General features: G+C 37.9%; 2 protein-coding genes across 2 annotated transcripts in view; one reads left to right on the top strand and one right to left on the bottom strand.

The window, feature by feature from the left end:
* The window catches only part of PPP2CB (protein phosphatase 2 catalytic subunit beta), a 36594-nt gene extending 25698 nt beyond the window's left edge, over positions 1-10896 (top strand). Inside the window, exons 3-7 of the mRNA XM_059384121.1 lie at positions 427-600; positions 3141-3230; positions 3345-3506; positions 5046-5164; positions 10195-10896. Coding sequence (XP_059240104.1) covers positions 427-600; positions 3141-3230; positions 3345-3506; positions 5046-5164; positions 10195-10267 — 618 coding nt within the window. The 3' untranslated portion in view covers positions 10268-10896. The remainder of the gene's footprint in view (positions 1-426; positions 601-3140; positions 3231-3344; positions 3507-5045; positions 5165-10194) is intronic.
* Positions 1-19852, bottom strand: part of UBXN8 (UBX domain protein 8) — a 56873-nt gene that overhangs the window by 377 nt on the left and 36644 nt on the right. Inside the window, exon 8 of the transcript XR_009401068.1 lies at positions 4776-4901. The gene's annotated coding sequence lies outside the window, so the exon portion shown is untranslated. The remainder of the gene's footprint in view (positions 1-4775; positions 4902-19852) is intronic.

Genomic DNA, 19852 nt, shown 5'->3' with positions numbered 1-19852 from the left:
TAAGAAAAGGGGAGAGAGAAATTAGTATATAAGGGAATTTATCTTAGGTCCAAATCTTTAGCCATCAGTATCCATTCAGCAGTAAGACATAGTGTTCTGAAAAGACATAGAAGACTGGTGAACCTTTGAAGATCAAGAGGATATTAAAGACCAAGAATCAGATACAGTTTTGTTACAATAACATAGATATCAGTTAGTAAGCATTCCAGTGAGGGTGGTATAAATAGTAATGAAGACGATGGACTATAAATATTTCAAAGGTCAGTTAATAATAAATGAGAAAGTGTTTAACTATGAATAAGAATTAGCACTTAATGTAACAGCACACAAAAGAACCATTTTTTTAAAAAATGGGTCAGAAGTTAATGTGCTTAACACCAGTAAAAATATGCTTTGTATCATGAATTTCTTTTGCTTTTCCTGCAGGTGCGTTATCCAGAACGCATTACGATATTGAGAGGAAACCACGAAAGCCGACAGATTACCCAAGTATATGGCTTTTACGATGAATGCCTACGGAAGTATGGAAATGCCAATGTTTGGAAATACTTTACAGATCTATTTGATTATCTTCCACTTACAGCTTTAGTAGATGGACAGGTAGGATATGTGCTTATACGGTGGGTGGGGCAGAAATAAAAGTAAGAAAAGATTTTCTATTAGTAATTTAGGGTTTAGATTTACATGACATTTCTGCATCCCCTTGGCCTTCTCTGCCTCTTTTCATTATAATTAAAATTTCAGAATAGAGAATTAGGGTAAGTTTTCTGTACATTGTGATCAGCAGATTTCCCTGTTGTCCTCAGATGTGTGTGTAAATATTATTGCTAAGGAATTTGCCAATATGCTTTCCTATTATAAATATCATAAATAAATGCTTAAGACCCTGAAGTACAATACTGGTGTAACGCAAAGCTGTTTTTTAAAACTAGCTCCATCCGTAAACATTGTTGGCTGGTTACTGTTAATAACTTTTTATTCCTATTTTCATGGGAATTGCAAGCAATAATGTGTATTACATAAAAAGTGCATGCTTTCTTTCCACCTGTAACGAGTATTATAGACATACTGTAAAACATTCAGAAGTATAAGAAAATTGTGCAAGTTTCTATATTTGAGTTTCTAAGAGATAAATCCCTGTGAACATGAACTGACTTAACTTTAAATATGAAGCATACAGTACCAGTAAATAACATGTGGTGCAAGTCTGCAATTCCTAAACTGTAAAAGCCTAGAATTGTCATGGGCATAATAGATCACTCAGAATTTGGTGATAGCCTTTACTGTGTGGCCCTGACAGTCCACATTTTCCCAGCCATGGTATTGGACACTGCAATAATTAATTTTAAAGAACAATATTTTGCCTAGACTTGGCTAAAATGAAAGAAAACAGTGTGGACTTTAAGAGTTCACAAATTATTTCTAAATGACAGTGGAAGTACAATGTAGACCAAAAGTTTTGGATGTAAACAGGGGTGAAATGCAAGGAAATACATAATCTCACATTTCATTTTGTAAAAAAAAAAAAAAAAAATTAAAGGAAATGTGAAATATTGAACTCAATGAATGGCCATAGTAAATAAACTTAAGTTTATAATAAATTATTTATAATTTATAAATTTATTTATACAGTTTATACTTAGTTTATAAGTTTATAATAAATAAATAAACTTAAGTAAATAGCCATAGTAAAATAAACTTAAAGGATTAAAGATAAAAGCAGACGTGGAGGGGTGCCTGGGTGGCTCAGTTGTTTAAACATCTATCTCTAGATTTCAGCTCAGGTCATGATCTCAGGATCCTGGGATCAAGTCCCCAAGTCAGTTCAAGCTCGGCAGGGAATCTGCTTCAGGATTTTGTCACTCTGCACGCCCCCCCCCCCCAATAAATAAATCTTTAAAAAAGCACAAATGGAAACCAAAAAATCACTAGGAATGAGAAATAAGGCGTTACCATCAATATGGATCTGCTTACATATCACAGTAACAGGGCACAGCTTTATTATATTTGAAAAGGTGAAATTTAATATAGCAAAATAGTTTTTGAAGAAATTAAGCCAATGTAAATAGACTACCAAACTTAGAAGAAATTGGAAAAGTAATCAGGTCTGGATAGTTTTATGGACAAATTCTACCAAAACTTTAAGGAACATGCATAATTTATGTTCTAGAGCTTAGGAATGGAGAGCTTCAAAAGTATCATCTCACTAAACCAGACATGGCAAGCACCAAAAAAATAAAACTAATTAAGTAGTAAAATAAGATAACATTAATTGAATAAGGAAACTTATACTGACTGTACTTAATCAGCAAAACATCAGAAACCTCATCAAAATCAGGAAAAAAATGCCCTCTAAAACTTTTTATTACTATTCTCTCTGATCAGAACCCTAGAGGATAGGTCTGGGAGTAGATATTTTATCCAAAACAAACAAAAATTGTATCTTTCAGTTTTGTTTTAGAAATCCTAGCCAGTGCACTGAGCATTAAAAAGAATTAAAAGGTATAAACATTGAGAAGCTAATAAATATTTTTGCTAACAACATGATTTATGTACTCAGAGAACTCTTTAAGAAAGCTGAAAAAGTGTTGGAACCAGTAATAGGATTGGTAGTGTCCTTGCTGTTAGAGAAACAAAAAAACTCTATATGTTAGCAAAAAGTGTAATGCTGAGTCACAAGAATAGAGATCCCATTCACTAGAGAAGGGGGAAAACACTACACAAAGTATTAGGATTATAAGGACAACAGTATTTTAAAGTATTGGTAGCTTTCTCTAATAATGTGATTTTTGTTTCCTTTTTCATTGTATTTTAAAAATTTTCCACAGTGATATATTTTTTTAAGAATTTATTTATTTATTTGACAGAGAAAGAGAGATCACAAGTAGGCAGAGAGGGGTGGAAGCAGGCTCCCCACTGAGCAGAGAGCCGGATGCAGGGCTCAATCCCAGGACCCTGAGATCATGACCTGAGCCAAAGGCAGAGGCTTATTAATCCACTGATCCACCTCAACAGTGAAAATTATTAAACTTCATTTTGTAAAGCAAATCTATTAGGATTTACATTTTGTAACCATTAGTTTTTTACTCTCCATTAACTTTCAGCATTTAATAAAGCCTTTTTTTTTTATTCACAAACAGATATTCTGCCTCCACGGTGGCCTCTCTCCATCCATAGATACACTGGATCATATAAGAGCTTTGGATCGTTTACAAGAAGTTCCACATGAGGTAAACTTGGTTTCAATTTTAAAAAGAAAGAAATATAATCACATTATGGTAAAGCTAAATTAGTTCAATTTGACTGTTAGTAATTTATAACATGTACTTAATTTTCTTGGCCAGGGCCCAATGTGTGATCTGTTGTGGTCAGATCCAGATGATCGTGGTGGATGGGGTATCTCACCACGTGGTGCTGGCTACACATTTGGACAGGACATTTCTGAAACATTTAACCATGCCAATGGTCTCACACTGGTTTCTCGAGCTCACCAACTTGTAATGGAGGTATGTCTTTTTCCTAGGGGATGAGGATCTTTATTTCAAATAAGTATATATCTCTGTAAAAAGGCTTTGGGAAACATTCCTCCCTATTACCTAAATGAAATGAGAAAAAATTGAGTTGGTTTCAGCAAATAGGGGAAATTACTAGTTGGCCAGAGCAAAATTAAAACTCACTTTGGAAAATAATTTAGACATAGACAAAAGTTTCAAAAATATTATCAAAAAAATCCCCTTGTATTCTACATTGATTCCTCAAATATATTTTCATACTTTACTGTTCTGTCTCTGTCTTCCAGCTTCCCCTCCTCCACATGTTTCTTTTTCTTTTTTTTTTTTTTCTCTCTTTTTAAGATTTTTTATTTATTGGGGCACCTGGGTGGCTCAGCTGTTAAGCATCTGCTTTTGGCTCAAATCATGTCCTGGGATCAAACCCCAGTCAGGCTCCCTGCTCAACAGGAAGCCTGCTTCTCCCTCTCCCCCTGCCATGTTCCTTCTCTCACTGTCTGTCTGTTTCTCTCGTCAAATAAATAAATAAATAATTTTTTAAAAGATTTTATTTGTTTGACAGAGAGACAGCAAGAGAAGAAACACAATCAGGGGGAATGAGAGAGGGAGAAGCAGACTTCCCGCAGAGCGGGGTGCCTGATGGCAGAGCTCAATCCCAGGACCCTGGGATCATGACCTGAGCTGAAGTCAGATGCTTAAGGACTGAGCCACCCAGGCGCTCCTGAATTTTATTCTTTTAAATCAGGGAGTGACTTCAAGATGTTAGAGAAAACAGTGAGAGAAGGAAGAGTGAGAACATGGTTATTAATAAGGAATATAAATTCATATGGTAAAGATAAACCTAATTATATCAATAATAAGAAATGTGAATAGTTAAAATTTTTTACTTCCCTAAAATACTGAGACTCTGAATTAGATAATCAGAATTCAGCTGCTACTTGGGATGAATCTAAAACATAATGAAAAAATAAATAAAAATAAAACATAATGGCACTATAGACGAGAAGTAGAGGGAAAATGGTATGTTGGTATATCAGTTAGATAATTATCCAAAATACAGCTAATAATGTGTATCAGAACAGCCTCTGAAATAAAAAATGCATATAGAAATAAGAGGTCTTTACTGATGGAAACTGGCCCAGTTGGCTAGGGAAGAAACAGTTCTGAGTTTGTGTTTACCTAGTAATAGATTCAAAATATATAAAGCAGTAACTCAAGGAAAAGTAAGAAATCTTCCATCTTTGTGGAAGAAATTTTAATACGTACCTGAGCCAAGAGCCGAAGCATAGAGGTCAGTGGAAGAGCACCGTTCCCGAGCTCCCACCACAGTACCCTGGCCCAGCAGTGCACTGTAGCGTTCCGTGCGGGTGCACAGTGTTAAGGATGGATACCCTATAAGGGAGCAGAGAAGACTACATTGCCACCAACAATATTTGGAATTTTTGAATTTAGTTTTCTAAACTGACCCATGTCAAGATTACAATTTCATAGTGAAATGTTGTTTTGTGTTTTGTTTTGTTTTTTTAAACATTGCAGGGATACAATTGGTGTCATGATCGGAATGTGGTTACCATTTTCAGTGCGCCCAATTACTGTTACCGTTGTGGGAACCAGGCTGCTATCATGGAATTAGATGACACTTTAAAATACTCCTTGTAAGTAACTGAAAATTGTTTAGGTTATATGTAATAGCTTTTAGAAAGAAAATTTTTTTTTTTTTTAAGATTTTTTTTTTAATTTATTTATCAGAGAGAGAGGGGGAGAGAGCGAGCATAGGCAGACAGAATGGCAGGCAGAGGGAGAAGCAGGCTCCCTGCCGAGCAAGGAGCCCGATGTGGGACTCGATCCCAGGACGCTGGGATCATGACCCGAGCCGAAGGCAGCCGCTTAACCAACTGAGCCACCCAGGCATCCCTAGAAAGAAAATTTTAAACGCAGTTACTAAAATTGGAGGATTTCTGCTTCTGGAATAGTGGAATGAGGAATGTGGCAAACCCTTTCCCCAACAGAAACAGTTATTTACCTGGAAGGTTATTTTAAATAATTATTGTCTTTTTTTTTTTTTTAAGAATTTATTTATTTATTTGACAGAGATCACAAGTAGGCAGAGAGGCAGGCAGAGAGAGAGAGGAGGAAGCAGGCTACCCGCTGAGCAGATAGCCCAATGCGGGACTCGATCCCAGGACTCTGGGATCATGACCTGAGCCGAAGGCAATGGCTTAACCCACTGAGCCACCCAGGCGCCCTAAATAATTATTGTCTTAAATAAATATTGTCTGAAATGCATACAGCCCATAGAGAAACACAGACTAGAAAATACACTAAATCTCAGTAATAGCCAGAATCTGTGGATTGGGCTCAGTATAACCTGTTCCCTCCCCGTCTTTCCAGATCCCGTGTACAGAAACTGCTTCACAGTCATTCTACTCTGGGACCTGCTCAGACTTTTTTCCTGGGTTTAATCTTTAAACCTTTGTTAATTTTTTTTTTTTTTTTAATTTATTTGACAGAGATCACAAGTAGGCAGAGAGAGAGAGAGGAAGGAAAGCAGGCTCCCTGCTGAGCGAGAGCCTGACAAGGGGCTTGATCCCAGGACCCTGGGATCACGACCTGAGCCGAAAGCAGAGGCTTTAACCCACTGAGCCACCCAGGCCCCCTAATCTTTAAACCTTTGTTAACTAAACAACAGATTTATTTAGAGGTTCCCTCTGGGTGGGCATAAGCCACTTTGACTGGTCAGAGGTTGTGCTCCAGCCCCCTTGGTCACTGAAATTTTAGGGCTCACCCTAATCCAGTGAACCTACTGGGACCATACATGGCTAGAAGTTGCTATCAGAGTAGAAAGAATACATATTTTGGCTCACAATTCAACGAAGCATACTAGTACCTTGGATTTTCCTTGTTTGATTAGTCCTTAGAGGGTGCAGCCTTAAGGATGCACATAATGTCATTTTCCAGACCATCAGAGATGGATGTGGCTGGGTTTTTAAGCCTGGCATCCTAGGAGTTGCTCCTGGGTCAGAGTAACTTGATCAGTATTTGGTTAGAGATTGTGTTTAAACTCCTGGTATCATTGAAGGTTATATAACCTTTTGTTGATTAATCTATGTTTCAGTTTCCTAGGGCTGCTCTAACAAAGTACCACAAAGTGGGTGCCTTAACGGAATTTATTCTCACATTTGTGAAGGCTACAAGTTTGAAATCAAGGTTTTGGCAGGGTGATGTTTCTTGTAAAGGCTCTAGAGAAGAATCTTTTCTTGCCTCTCTCTAGCTTCTGGTGGCTCCTGCAATCATCACCCCAGTCTGTCTGCACCTGGCACTCTCCCCTGTGTATCTGTTTCTTCTTTAATAAAGATACCATCACATTGATGGGGTGCCTGTGTGGCTCAATTGGTTGAGCATCTGACTTGATTTTGACTAAGGTCATGGTCTCAGTCATGAGATGGAGCCCCATGTTGGGCTCCATGTTGAGCATGGATCTTGCTTGAGATTCTCTCTCCTCTTGTCTCTCTGCCCCTCCCTGCTCATCCTCTCTCTCTCTCTCAGAAGAAAAAGAAAAGGATACCACCAGAGTAATTTAGGGCTCAACCTAATCCGGTAAGACCTCACCTTAACTGATAACATCTGTAAAGACTTTATTTCCAAATAGTGTCACATTCTGAGGTTCTGAACCGACATGAATTTTGGAGGCAAACTATTTGACCCAGCATAGTCTGTGTGTGGCTTAGGAATGTTTTCAAGAATGCCCCAGATGGTCCTCTAATTGTTCCTGTGTGGGTATAGCTAATATATGTGCACAGTCATCTTGTCTCCCAGTGGTGACTGTGATCCCAGGAAAGCTTTTCTTTGCTCTTCTTTTGTCTGTTACATTTCTTAAAAATTCAGCTACACTACAAATACATCCATATTGTTTTTGCACCTATATGTAGCTGGTTTTTAAATCCGTTAAAAAGATGCAGTTATACTGTCATTTACAGTTACTGTCGTGTATGTGTGTTTAACTAATAACTTGAATCCAAAGGAACAATATGAAGAAGATAAAAATGAGAAGTTAATGTAACAAAATCTATACACACCTGCTCTTTCTCAGCTTCTTTAAGGGCATGAGATTGTATGAAAAAGTAACTATAAATGCATTTGGGGGATTTTAACATCAGTAGCAAAAAAATTAAGAAATGGAAAGCAACTTATTATATAGAAGTAAATTTCTCTAAATTGACTAGAATTTATAAACTGCCGTAGAATTAAGTTGTGTATTAAGTTCTCAAGCAACCAATAATAATTTAGAAAATAACTGAACTTACTAAAGGAGTTTAAATGGCACACTAGAAAATATGCTTTTAATAAAAAAGCAGTTGAAGTGGGAACCAAGAAACAAGACAAAAAAAGAAAAAATGGCAGGTATAAGTCCAGTCATGTCCGTATTAAATGTGAGTGGTTTAAGTTATACAGTCAAAAAGGCAAAAATACTAGATTTTTTTTTTAAGATCCAGCTTTATATATCTACAGAAAGTATAATTTAGATTAAAAACAAATGGGTTGAAAGTAAATTAGGTGAAAAATATACCATGCTAATAGCAACCACATGACTTGAACTAGTTAATACTAATAATTAGACAAAACAGATTTCAAAATAAAAATTGTAAATTAGACATAAAGACATTTCACAGTGATGAAAGAGTCAAAGCATTAGGAGTATATACCAGTTGCAAACAACACACTTAACTATGGAGCAAAAATGAACAGAATTGAAGGGAGAAATAGACAATTTGACAAGAGTTGGACTTTATTATGCCACTTCCAATAACAGAACTAGGCAGAAGATCACCAGTGACATAGAAGACTTGAGAAGTACTGTAACTTAACATTATGGGACATTCCACCCAACAGTGGCAGAATACAGTTTTGTCAAATGTACATGGAACATTCTCTAGGATTGACTATATGCTGGGCTATAAACCAAGCCTCAGTAAACTTAAGACTACTGAGGGGTGTCTGGGTGGCTCAGTCAGTTAAGTATCCAGCTCTTGATTTTAGCGCAAGTCATAATCTCAGGGTCATGAGATCAAGCCCCATGTTGGGCTCCACACTGGGCATGGATCCTGCTTAAGATCCTCTCTTTCCCTCTGTTCCCCCTTAAAAAATATATATATATTGAAGTCCTACAAAATATGTTCTCCAAACACAGTGGATTGAAAATAGAAATCAGAAGTAGAAGGGGAACTGGAAAATGTATAACTGTGGAAATTTACATACACCTAAATGACCTGAATCAAAGAATAAATCATAAGGGAAATTGAAAACACAAAGTGCCAAGACGTAGGAGAGACAGTGAAAGCAGTGTTTGCAGGGAAGTATATAACTGTAAGTGCCTATATTAAAAATCAGATTTTAGAAAGATCAAGTCCATAACCTAACTTTACATTTTAAAGCCCCTAGGAACAGAAGAACAACCTAAACCCAGTGCAAACCAAATAAAGAGAAAATAAATGGAAAAAATACCAAAGCCAGAAGTTGGTTCTTCTCAACTAGATTAGCCAAACAAAAATCAGTGAAGATGCACATTACCAAAGTCACTGTAGACCTTACTGAAATAAAAAGAATTACAAAGAAATACAATGTATAACTGTCTGGCAACCAACTAGGTGACTTGCATAAAATGGACAAATTCCTAGAAAGATAAACTGCCAAAATTGAGTCAGAAAATCTGAATAGACCTATAACAGGTGAAAAAGTTGAATTAGTGTTTTAAAACTTCCTACAAAGGAAAGCCCCAAAGCCCGGTTGACTTCACTGATGGAATGACTTAAATGTTTAAAAAGGAATTAACAGGAATGTTTCACGAGACTAAGAATAGAATAGGAGGGATCATTTCCCAATGTATTCTTTGAGGTCTGTATTTCCCTAATACCAAAATCAAAGATAATTTAAGAAAATTACAAACCAATACTCTTGATGCTTATAGTTGCAAAAATCTGCAACAGAGTATTAAAAACTGAAGACAGAGTTGGTTCAAAATATGAAAAATCAAAGCAATAAACTGTTGGACAGAAAAACACATGATCATCTCAGTTAAGCCAGGAAAAACATTTGTGAAAATCCAGCACACTTTCCTAATAAAAATACTCATCCTGATAAAGGTCATCTACAGAAACCTCACAGCTAATACCATTTTTTAAAAAAAGGTTTTATTTATTAGATTATAAGCAGGAGGGGCAGAGAAAAAGGAACAAGAAGATTCCATGCCAAGTGGGGAACCCAACACTGCTCCCCTGGGATCATGACCTGAGCCTAAGGCAACACTTTACCAGCCAAGCAACCCATGCATCCCTAATAACATCATTCTTAATCATGAAAGACTAAATGCTTTCTTCTAAAATCTATAACTTCAAAAAAAAAAAAAAAAAAAGTCCATTCTCACAGGTTTCATTCAACTGATAATTATACTGCAAATCTTTTCTACCAGGCACTGAATCAGACATTTTGTCTGCTTCAGTTTTCATCGTAGCTCTGTGAGCTAGTTTTACGGAAAAACACACATGCAGTGACCTGCCCGGGGTTATTCCAGTCCTAAACACAGTAAAAGTGGGGAAATCAGTACCACTCTTTCTACAGGGTCTAATTCTTGGATTTGCTTTTAAATTCAAATCCTTTAACTACTTGCTTGCTTCTTTGCCATTTATAGCCTTCAGTTTGACCCAGCACCTCGTCGTGGAGAGCCTCATGTTACCCGGCGCACCCCCGACTACTTCCTGTAAATTCCTCCTGGGAAAAACCTGCCTTTGTATGTGGAAGTATACCTGGCTTTTTAAAATATATATATTTAAAAACAAAACAAAAAAAGCAACAGTAATGTATGTGTTTCTGTAACAAATTGGGATCTGTCTTGGCATTAAACATTATCATGGACCAAAATGTGCCATACTAATGATGAGCATTTAGCACAATTTGAGACTGAAATTTAGTACAACACTATGTTCTAGATCGGTCAGTCTTAACAGTTTGCCTGCTGTATTTGTAGTAACCATTTTCCTCTGGACTGTTCAAGCAAAAAAGGTAACTAACTCCTTCATTGCCTTTTGCACTTACTTGGAAATTTTAGTTATAGTGTTTAACTGGCATGGATTGGTAGAGTTGGAGTTTTATTTTTAAGAAAAATTCACAAGCTAACTTCCACTTAATCCATTACCCTTTATTTTATTGAAAATGTATAGTTAAATTAACTGAAGAAAAGATTCTTGGGAGTATGTTGTCATAACATTTAAAAAGGTTTCCCTTCATTTAAGTGACTGTTTTCTGTCGATCTGCATATTTCTGTGTACTTGTCATGACAGTGCTTGCATCCTATTTGGTGTACTGAGCAAATAAACTTTCCATTTTAAACAAATCGGTTTACTGTGGTATCCTTTAAATGAAAAGTTCTTTTTTGACACTATATAAAGCCTCTTAAAAAATAAATCTCTTGACCTGTGATAAATAGTTGTGTTGAGATAATTTATTGGCAATGTTTTTTGTGTTGGGCTTATATTCAGAAGAAAACCTCAAATAGTAGGCTGGAAAAGTTTAGAGCATAAAAACCATTTTTATTTCTAAACATTTTACTAGGTAGTTTATATTAATATATTCAAATATGTAGTATATGCTAAAACTGTAGAATGTTCTATAGCTAGGAAGAATCTTCTAAAAGCCAGAATATATTTTGTCTTTCTCCATTGCTCTAGAAATAAGAATTAATCTCCAAAAGAGAGTTTAGTAGAAATAGTAATGAAGCTATTTATTACTTACTAATATATAAATTCCGAGGGGGGTGGATGTAGAGTCAGTGTTAAGGGTGAGTGTCGGAGGGTGGAAGACACGAGAGAAAATTAGGTTTTTTAAGTTTATAGAAGAAAACAAGATGGTAGAATAAATATCTCAATGGCAATGGATGGAGTTCTCTAGTTAAAAGACATAGGGTCATTTTTTATTTTTTTAAATCCAACTATATCCTGATTACAAGGCACATACCAAAAGCAAAAAGTCAGGCATGTTGAAAATTAAAAGATGGAATAGACTGGGAAGATACTAATCAAAGGAAACCTGCAATAGCTATATTAATATTAAAATAGACACTGCGACAAAATTTAAGAACAGAACATTAATACAAATAGGGTTAACTCATAATTCTAAACTTGTATGTACATACCAAAATAGTCTCACTATGAAAATAAAAAATCCTGAAAAATCAGGTTGACGAGTTTTTATTATAATGGCAGAATTCAACTCATTGTTAAGTCAAAGATGTAGAGTATTTAATAAAACATTTTAATAAGATTTATATAATAGAATGGCAACTGGGTGGCTCAGTTAAGTGTCCAACTCGATTTTGGCTCAGGTCATGATCTGAGTCATAAGATCAAGCCCCATGTTGAACTCCATGCTCTCTCCCTCTTCCTCTGGCCCTCCCCATTCTCATGCACTCTCTCAAAAAAAAGAAAGTGGGGGGAGGGAGGAAGAAAGGAAGGAAGATGTAATAGACAAAGGTAGATCTCTGTGCCCTAATAGAGCACACATTTTTGTCAAGTTTTTTTAATAGGACACCTCTGAGTACAATGCAATTTAGAAAATAGAAAAAATAGGGGCGCCTGGGTGGTTCAGTGGGTAAAGCCGCTGCCTTCGGCTCAGGTCATGATCTCAGGGTCCTGGGATAGAGTCCCGCACTGGGCTCTCTGCTCAACAGGGAGCCTGCTTCCTCCTCTCTCTCTGCCTACTTGTGATCTCTCTCTGTCAAATAAATAAATAGGAAAATAGAAAAAATAAGAGGACATGATATTCTGTAGAAAATGTAAAAAGACCAAAAAATTACTAGAACTGATGCATGAATTCAGTAAAGTGGCAGGAAAAATATTGTTAAAATGTCTGTATAACCCAAAGCAGTCTACACATTTAAAGCAAAACACCACCAGCATTTTTCACAGTGCTAGAACAAACAATTCTAAAATTTGTATGGAACCATGAAAGACCCTAAATAGCCAAAGGAATGTTGAAAAGCAAAGCTGGTGGCATCACAATTCCAGACTAGATTACAAAGCTGTAGTGATAAGACAGTATGGTAGTGGCACAAACACACATAGATCAATGAAACAGAATAGAAAACCCAGAAATGGTCACACAATGCTACGGTCAACTAATCTTTGACAAAGCAGGAGAGAATATCCAATGGGAAAAAGTCTTTCAGGAAATGGTGTTGGGAAAACTGGACATCAACATACAAAAGAATGAAACTGGAGAACCTTTTTAAACCATATACAAAAATAAACTCAAAATGAATGAAAGACCTAAATGTGAGACAGGAAACCATCAAAGTCCTAGAGAACACAGGCAACAACCTCATTGACATCAGCTGTAGCAACTTACCAGGTACATCTCCACAGGCAAGGGAAACAGAAGTGAAAATGAACTATTGGGACTTCATCAAAATAAAAAGGTGCTACACAGAGAAGGAAACAACAAAACTACAAGGTGGCCTTTGGAAGGCGCAAAGATACTTGCAAATGATACATCTGATAAACGGTTAGTATCCAAAATTTATAAAGAACTTACACAACTCAACACCCCTTCAAAAAAGTAATCCTGTTAAGAAATGGGCAGAAGACATGAATAGACATTTTTCCAAAGAAGATACACACATGGCCAACAGACACGTGAAAAGGTGCTCAAAATCAGGGAAGTAATGAATCAAAACTACAATAAGATATCACCTCACACCAGTCAGAATGGCTAAAAATAACAACAAAGGAAACAACAGATTTTGGCAAGGATGTGGAGAAAGGGAAACCTTACACTGTTGGTGAGAATGCAAACTGGTACAGCCACCCTGGAAAATAATACGGAATTTCCTCAAAAAGTTATAACTAGAACTACCTTATGACCGATCAATTGTCTACTAGGTATTTACACAAAGGATACAAAAATAGTGACCCAGAGGGATACATGCACCCTGAAGCTTATAGCAGCATTATCAACAATAGCCAAATTATGGAAAGACCCCACATGTCTGTTGATGAATGGATAAAGAATAGGTGGTATATGGGGTATTTGGGTAGCAAAGTTGGTTAAGCATCCATATAAACCATAAAAGAGAATGAAATCTTGCCATTTGTAGTGAAATGGATGGAGTATATGCTAAGTGAAACAAATCTGAGAAAGACAACTACCAAGTGATTTCACTCAGTAATTTAAGAGAAAACAGATGAACATGGGGAAAAAAGATGCAAACCATAAACATATTCTTTAACTATAGAGAACAAACAGGACTACTGGGGAGGTGAGCGGTGGGATAGGGTAAATGGGTGATGAGTATTCAGGAGAGCACTCGTGGTGATGAGCACTGGGTGCTATAAGTAGGTGCTGAATCACTACATTCTACTGAACTAATATTACACTATATGTTAACTAGATTTAAATAAAAACTTGAAACTATTAAAAGCAAAAATTTTCAGAAGTACCTATTCTTTTTGGAATTTAAAGAGTTAAATTCAAGGGTAAAGGAACTTTTAACTTCCATAAAACAAAATTTAGAAAAACTGGTTATGAAAAAATAAATTTTAAATATGTGGACAAAACCTCTACAATAGCCAAAATAATTTGGAAAAACAAGAACGGGTACATTCACTTTCCAATGTCAGAACTTGTTATAAAATTATAATTTTCAAGACCGTGTTGTATTGGTATGCCCAGATACACAGATCAATGAACAAAATTAAGAGTCCAGAGGGTGCCTGGGTGGCTAGATGGTTAAGCATCTGCCTTTAGCTCAGGTCATGATCCGGGGTCCTGGGATCAAGTCCCACATCAGGCTCCCTGTTTGGCGGGGAGCCTGCTTCTCCCTCTCCCTCTACTGCTCCCCCTGCTTGTGCTCTCTCTCTCTCTCAAATAAATAAAATCTTTAAAAAACAATTAAGAATCCAGAAATAAATCCTTACATTTATAGTTAATTATCCTTTGAGAAAGTGGTAAGGCAATTCATTGAGGGATTCTTCAATAAATGGTGTTAGGACAATTCTATATACACATGCGACAGAAGGACAAATTTAAATGCATACCTCATACTGTAAACAAAAATTCACTAAAAACAGATCAGACCTAAACATAAGAGCTGTTACAAACTTTAGAAAACACAGAACCTTGAGGCACCTGGCTGGCTCAGTCAGAAGAGCATGGGACTCTAGATCCTGAGGTCAAGAGTTTGAGCACCATTTGGGGAGTAGAAATTACTTAAAAATAAAATCTTTAAAAAAGCAAAATAAGGGGTGCCTGGGTGGCTCAGTGGGTTAAGCCGCTGCCTTCGGCTCAGGTCATGATCTCAGGGTCCTGGGATCGAGTCCCGCATCGGGCTCTCTGCTCAGCAGGGAGCCTGCTTCCTCCTCTCTCTCTCTGCCCGCCTCTCTGCCTACTTGTGATCTCTATCTGTCAAATAAATAAATAAAATCTTTAAAAAAAAAAAAAAGCAAAATAAAAAACATAGAACCCCTTTGAGACCTTGGGTTAGGCAATGATTTCTTAGGTGTGATATCAAAAGAAAGGTTCATAAAAATTTTTAATTGATAAACTAGACCTAGGAAATAAACATTTACACTTAAACAGAACTGAAAGAAAAGACAATAGACTGAAAGGAAATGTTTTCAGGACACATATCTGATAAAGGACTTGTATCTAGAATTTAAAAGAACTGGGACGCTTGGGTGGCTCAGTCGGTTAAGCCGCTGCCTTCAACTCAGGTCCTGATCCCAGGGTCCTGGGATCGAGTCCCACATCAGGCTCCTTGCTCAGCGGGGAGCCTGCTTCTCTCTCTGCCTCTGCCTGCCACTCTGCCTGCTTGTGTGTGCACGCCTTCTCTCTCTGATAAATAAAAAAATTAAAAAAAAAAAAGAACTGTTACACTCATTAATAAGACAATCCAATCAGAACATGGGCAGAAAATAAGAATAGACATTTCACCAAAGACATACAAATGGCTAATAAGTACATAAATGAAAGCTCAGCATTAAGGAAGTGTTAACTAAAAGCCTAACTGAGGTACTTCACACTCATTAGAAAGGCTACAATAAATAAGACCTTCTTTATTAATAACAATTGCCAAGGAAGCCTGGGAAGATGACAGAGTAGGAGGAGCCTAAGCTTATCTTGTACCACAGATACACCTAGATAACAGACACATCAGTGCAACTAACCCAAAATAAGACTGGCAGAACAGACTCTCCATAGTTAATCATAGAGAGGAAACCACATGGGAAAGAAAAGTAGTAGGAAAGGTAGAGTCTCAGATGGGAATCAAACTAACCAGTAGGGAGGGGACAATTAACCAGTGAGATCAACCACAAATGGAAGGGACATCATAGGTATGAAGAAAGGAGAGGAAGGTCCACACCACACTGCCAGATACAGGGGACCTGCTCTGGGAATATGACTCCCCATAGCATTTGGCTTTGAAAACCAGAGAGGACTAACTTTGTTAGTTCTTGCAATCAGTGGGGCTTAACAGTGGGAACTTTAAAAATCAGCAAGTTTGGCTCTGGGAAAGCCGGAGGGAATAGAATACTGAGTGCCTGCCCTTAAAGAGATGGTGTAACAATCTTGCTGAGATACAGCATAGAAGCAGATGTTGGAAAAAATACCTGGAGTAAATGGGAAGGCGATTTAATCTCAGAATGTGTATTAGAGGGGGAAAGATCTTTAGGGGACTTCTCCAGAAGATCCCCAAGAACAAAAGAGCTGATGTACCATCTCCCTCCTCTACATCCAGCCTAGACATGCAACCACCTATAGGAACCAACATGAACACACCACCTAACTCGCTAACAATGTGCACCCTATCCCAAAGTTCTTCCGCTGCCCTACTCAAACTACCCCACTTGGCAGGAGTCCCTCCAAAGTAGCTGACATGTCTCTTTCTGCAAACAGCCCCCATAGTAGCCAACACAATTCCAAAGTGAGTCTTGTCCTGGAGAGAGGAGAAGATAATCACACACACCAGCTCCAATGCAGCCCCAGCAGTGGACTGTGGACAGACATCTCGTCTGACTGCAGTCCCTACATCAGTGATAGCCTCTCAGGGGACAATGCACAGAGTACACCCTCCAGGTAGGTGCATTCCAGCAGACTGAGGGCAGCATCTGATCTGTCTGCTGACACCACCCAACTTCATACCCAAGGTGGTCCCATATAGGCCCCTTAACAATACAGGAAACAAACTGCCCACAACAGGCAAAGATGGCTATTACAGCCAGCTGGACTGAAGGTGAATGTGGCTCAACCACCAGAATGGGGTGGGTGCAACACACATAAGAGATTCCCATGAAGCACCAGTTTCTAGTGAGTGGGACACTGTACTGCAGGGCACTAACAGGACCTCTTCTTCATAATGCCACTACTTTGAAAAGTAGGAGACATGGCTGAATTTCCTAATGCAGAGAAACAGACACAGAGTTAGATAAAATGAAGAGACAAAGTATACAACCCAAATGGAAAAAAAAACAAAACAAAACACACACACAGGACAAAAGTCACAGCAAAAGAGCTAAATGAAATGGAGATATATGCCTGATAGAGAATTCAAAGTAATGGTCATAAAGATACTTACTAGACTTAAGAAAAGAGTGGAGAATCTCAGTGAGACTCTCAACAAAGAGATAGAAATATAAAAAAGAACCAATCACAGATGAACTTAATAAATAAAAAAACACTAGATGTAATACATAGTAGATTAGAAGAAGTGGAAGAATGGATGAGTAATCTGGAAGGTTGGGTACTGGAAAGCAACACAGAAAAACTGGGGAAATTAAAAAGGATAAGAAGTGAGAATAGGTTAAGGGAACTCAGTGATCTCCTCATTCACATTATTGAGATTCCAGAAGAAGATAGAAAAAAGGGGGTAGAAAGTTTATTTGAAGAAACAATAGCTGAAAATTTCCCTAATGTGAGGAAGGAAACAGATATCCAGATCTTATTGGGGGCACAGAGAGCCTCCAATAAAATCAATCCTAAGAAGGTCCTCACCAAGACACATAATAATTAAAATGCTAAATACTAGTGATGAAGAGAGAATTTTAAAGCAACAAGAGGAAACAGTTACTTACAAGGGAAACTCCATAAGGCTATCAGCTGATTTTAATGCAGAAACTTTGCAATCCAGAAAAAAGTGACATAATATACTTAGAGTGCTTAAAGGAAAAACCCTACAAACATGGCTGCCTGCGTGACTCAGTCTGTTAAGCATCTGCCTGCGGCTCAGGTCATGATCCCAGGGTCCTGGGATCAACTCCTACATTGGGTTCCTTGCTCATTGAGGAACCTGCTTCTCCTTCTGCCTTCTGCTCCCCTTGCTTTGCTCTCTCTCTCTCTCTCTCTCCCTGACAAATAAATAAAGTCCTTAAAAAAAAAAACCAAAAATCTGCAAACAGAAATGCTCTATTCATCAAGGCTATCACTCAGAATAGAAAGGAAGATAAAATTTCCATACAGAAGATAAAGGAGTTCATTACCACTAAACCACACTCACAAGAAACGTTAAAAGGTATTCTCTGAGTTAAAAGAAAAGGCCTTGGGCGCCTGGGTGGCTCAGTTGGTTAAGCGACTGCCTTCAGCTCAGGTCATGATCCCAGAGTCCTGGCATAGAGTCCCACATCAGGCTCCCTGCTCCTTGGAGAGTCTGCCTCTCCCTGTGACTTTCTCCCCTCCCATACTCTCTTTCACTGTCTCTCTCTCAAATAAATTAATATAATCTAAAAAAAAAAAAGAAAGAAAAGAAAAGGCCTTAATCAGGAGTAAGAAAATTATGAAAGAAAAACATTTCACAAGTAAATACAAACATCATAAAGATAGATGAATCAGGGACGCCTGGGTGGCTCAGTTGGTTAAGGAGCTGCCTTCGGCTCCGGTCGTGATCCCAGCGTCCTGGGATCGAGTCCCACATCGGGCTCCTTGCTCCACAGGGAGCCTGCTTCTCCCTCTGACTCTGCCTGCCACTCTGCCTGTGCTCGCTCTTGCTCTCTCTCTCTCTCTGACAAATAAATAAAATCTTTAAAAAAAAAAAAAAAAAGATAGATGAATCACTTATAAAACCAGTACAGAGGTTAAAGCACAAACACAGTAAAATCAACTATATCTATAAAAATCAGTCAAGGGAGTCAGGAAATAAAAGTGTAACATCACATACATAAAACTTTGGGAAGAGGGGCGCCTGGGTGGCTCAGTAGGTTAAGCCACTGCCTTCGGCTCGGGTCATGATCTCGGGGTCCTGGGATCGAGTCCCGCGTCAGGCTCTCTGCTCAGCAGGGAGCCTGCTTCCCTCTCTCTCTCTCTGCCTGCCTCTCCATCTACTTGTGATTTCTCTCTGTCAAATAAATACATAAAATCTTAAAAAAAAAAAAAAAAACTTTGGGAAGAGTAAAAATTTAAAATGGATTCAGGGTGGGAAGGTGGGTGAGCCCAATGGTGGATCACTACATCAAAAACTAATGACATACTGTATGGTGACTAACATAATAAACAGATTCAAACTTAAGAAACTATCAATTTTATATAGACTGCTATATACATAGGATGTTATATATAAGTAACCACAAATCAAGAAAGAAAAATGAATACAAGCATATCACTAAAGAAAGCTGTCAAACCACAAGAGAAGAGAGCAAAAAGCAGTAATAACAAGGAAGTTTAGGGGCACAATAAACAAGGAAGTTTAGGAAGTTTAGATGGCTCAGTCTTTAAGCATCTGCCTTCAGCTCAGGTCATGAACCCAGGGTCCTGGAATCAACACCCGCATGGGGCTCCCCGCTCAGAGGAAGGCAGCTTCTACTTCGCCCGTTCCCTCTCCCTTCTCTCACTGTGTCTCTATCAAATAAATAAATAAAATATTTGAAGGGCGCCTGGGTGGCTCAGTGGGTTAAAGCCTCTGCCTTCGGCTCAGGTCATGATCTCAGGGTCCTGGGATCGAGCCCTGCATCGGGCTCTCTGCTCCACGGAAAGCCTGCTTCCTCTTCTCTCTCTGCCTGCCTCTCTGCCTACTTGTGGTCTGTCAAATAAATAAATAAAAATCTTTAAAAATAAATAAATAAATAAATAAAATCTTTTGAAAAAAAATTAGAGGGAAGTTTATAGCAATATGGGCCTACCTCAAGAAGCAAAACCAAAAACATCTTAAGTAAACAACCTAACCTTAAAACCTAAAGCAGCTAGAAAAAGAAAAAAGCCTGGGTGGCTCAGTAGGTTAAAGCCTGGGCCTTCAGCTCAGGTCATGATCCCAGGGTCCTGGTATCGAGCCCTGCATCGGGCTCTCTGCTCCTCGGGGAGACCTGCTTCCC

This window comes from Mustela nigripes, chromosome 18 (genome assembly GCF_022355385.1).
Source record: "Mustela nigripes isolate SB6536 chromosome 18, MUSNIG.SB6536, whole genome shotgun sequence".
Taxonomy (NCBI): Eukaryota; Metazoa; Chordata; class Mammalia; order Carnivora; family Mustelidae; genus Mustela; species Mustela nigripes.
This window is presented reverse-complemented; position numbering and strand designations above follow the sequence as displayed.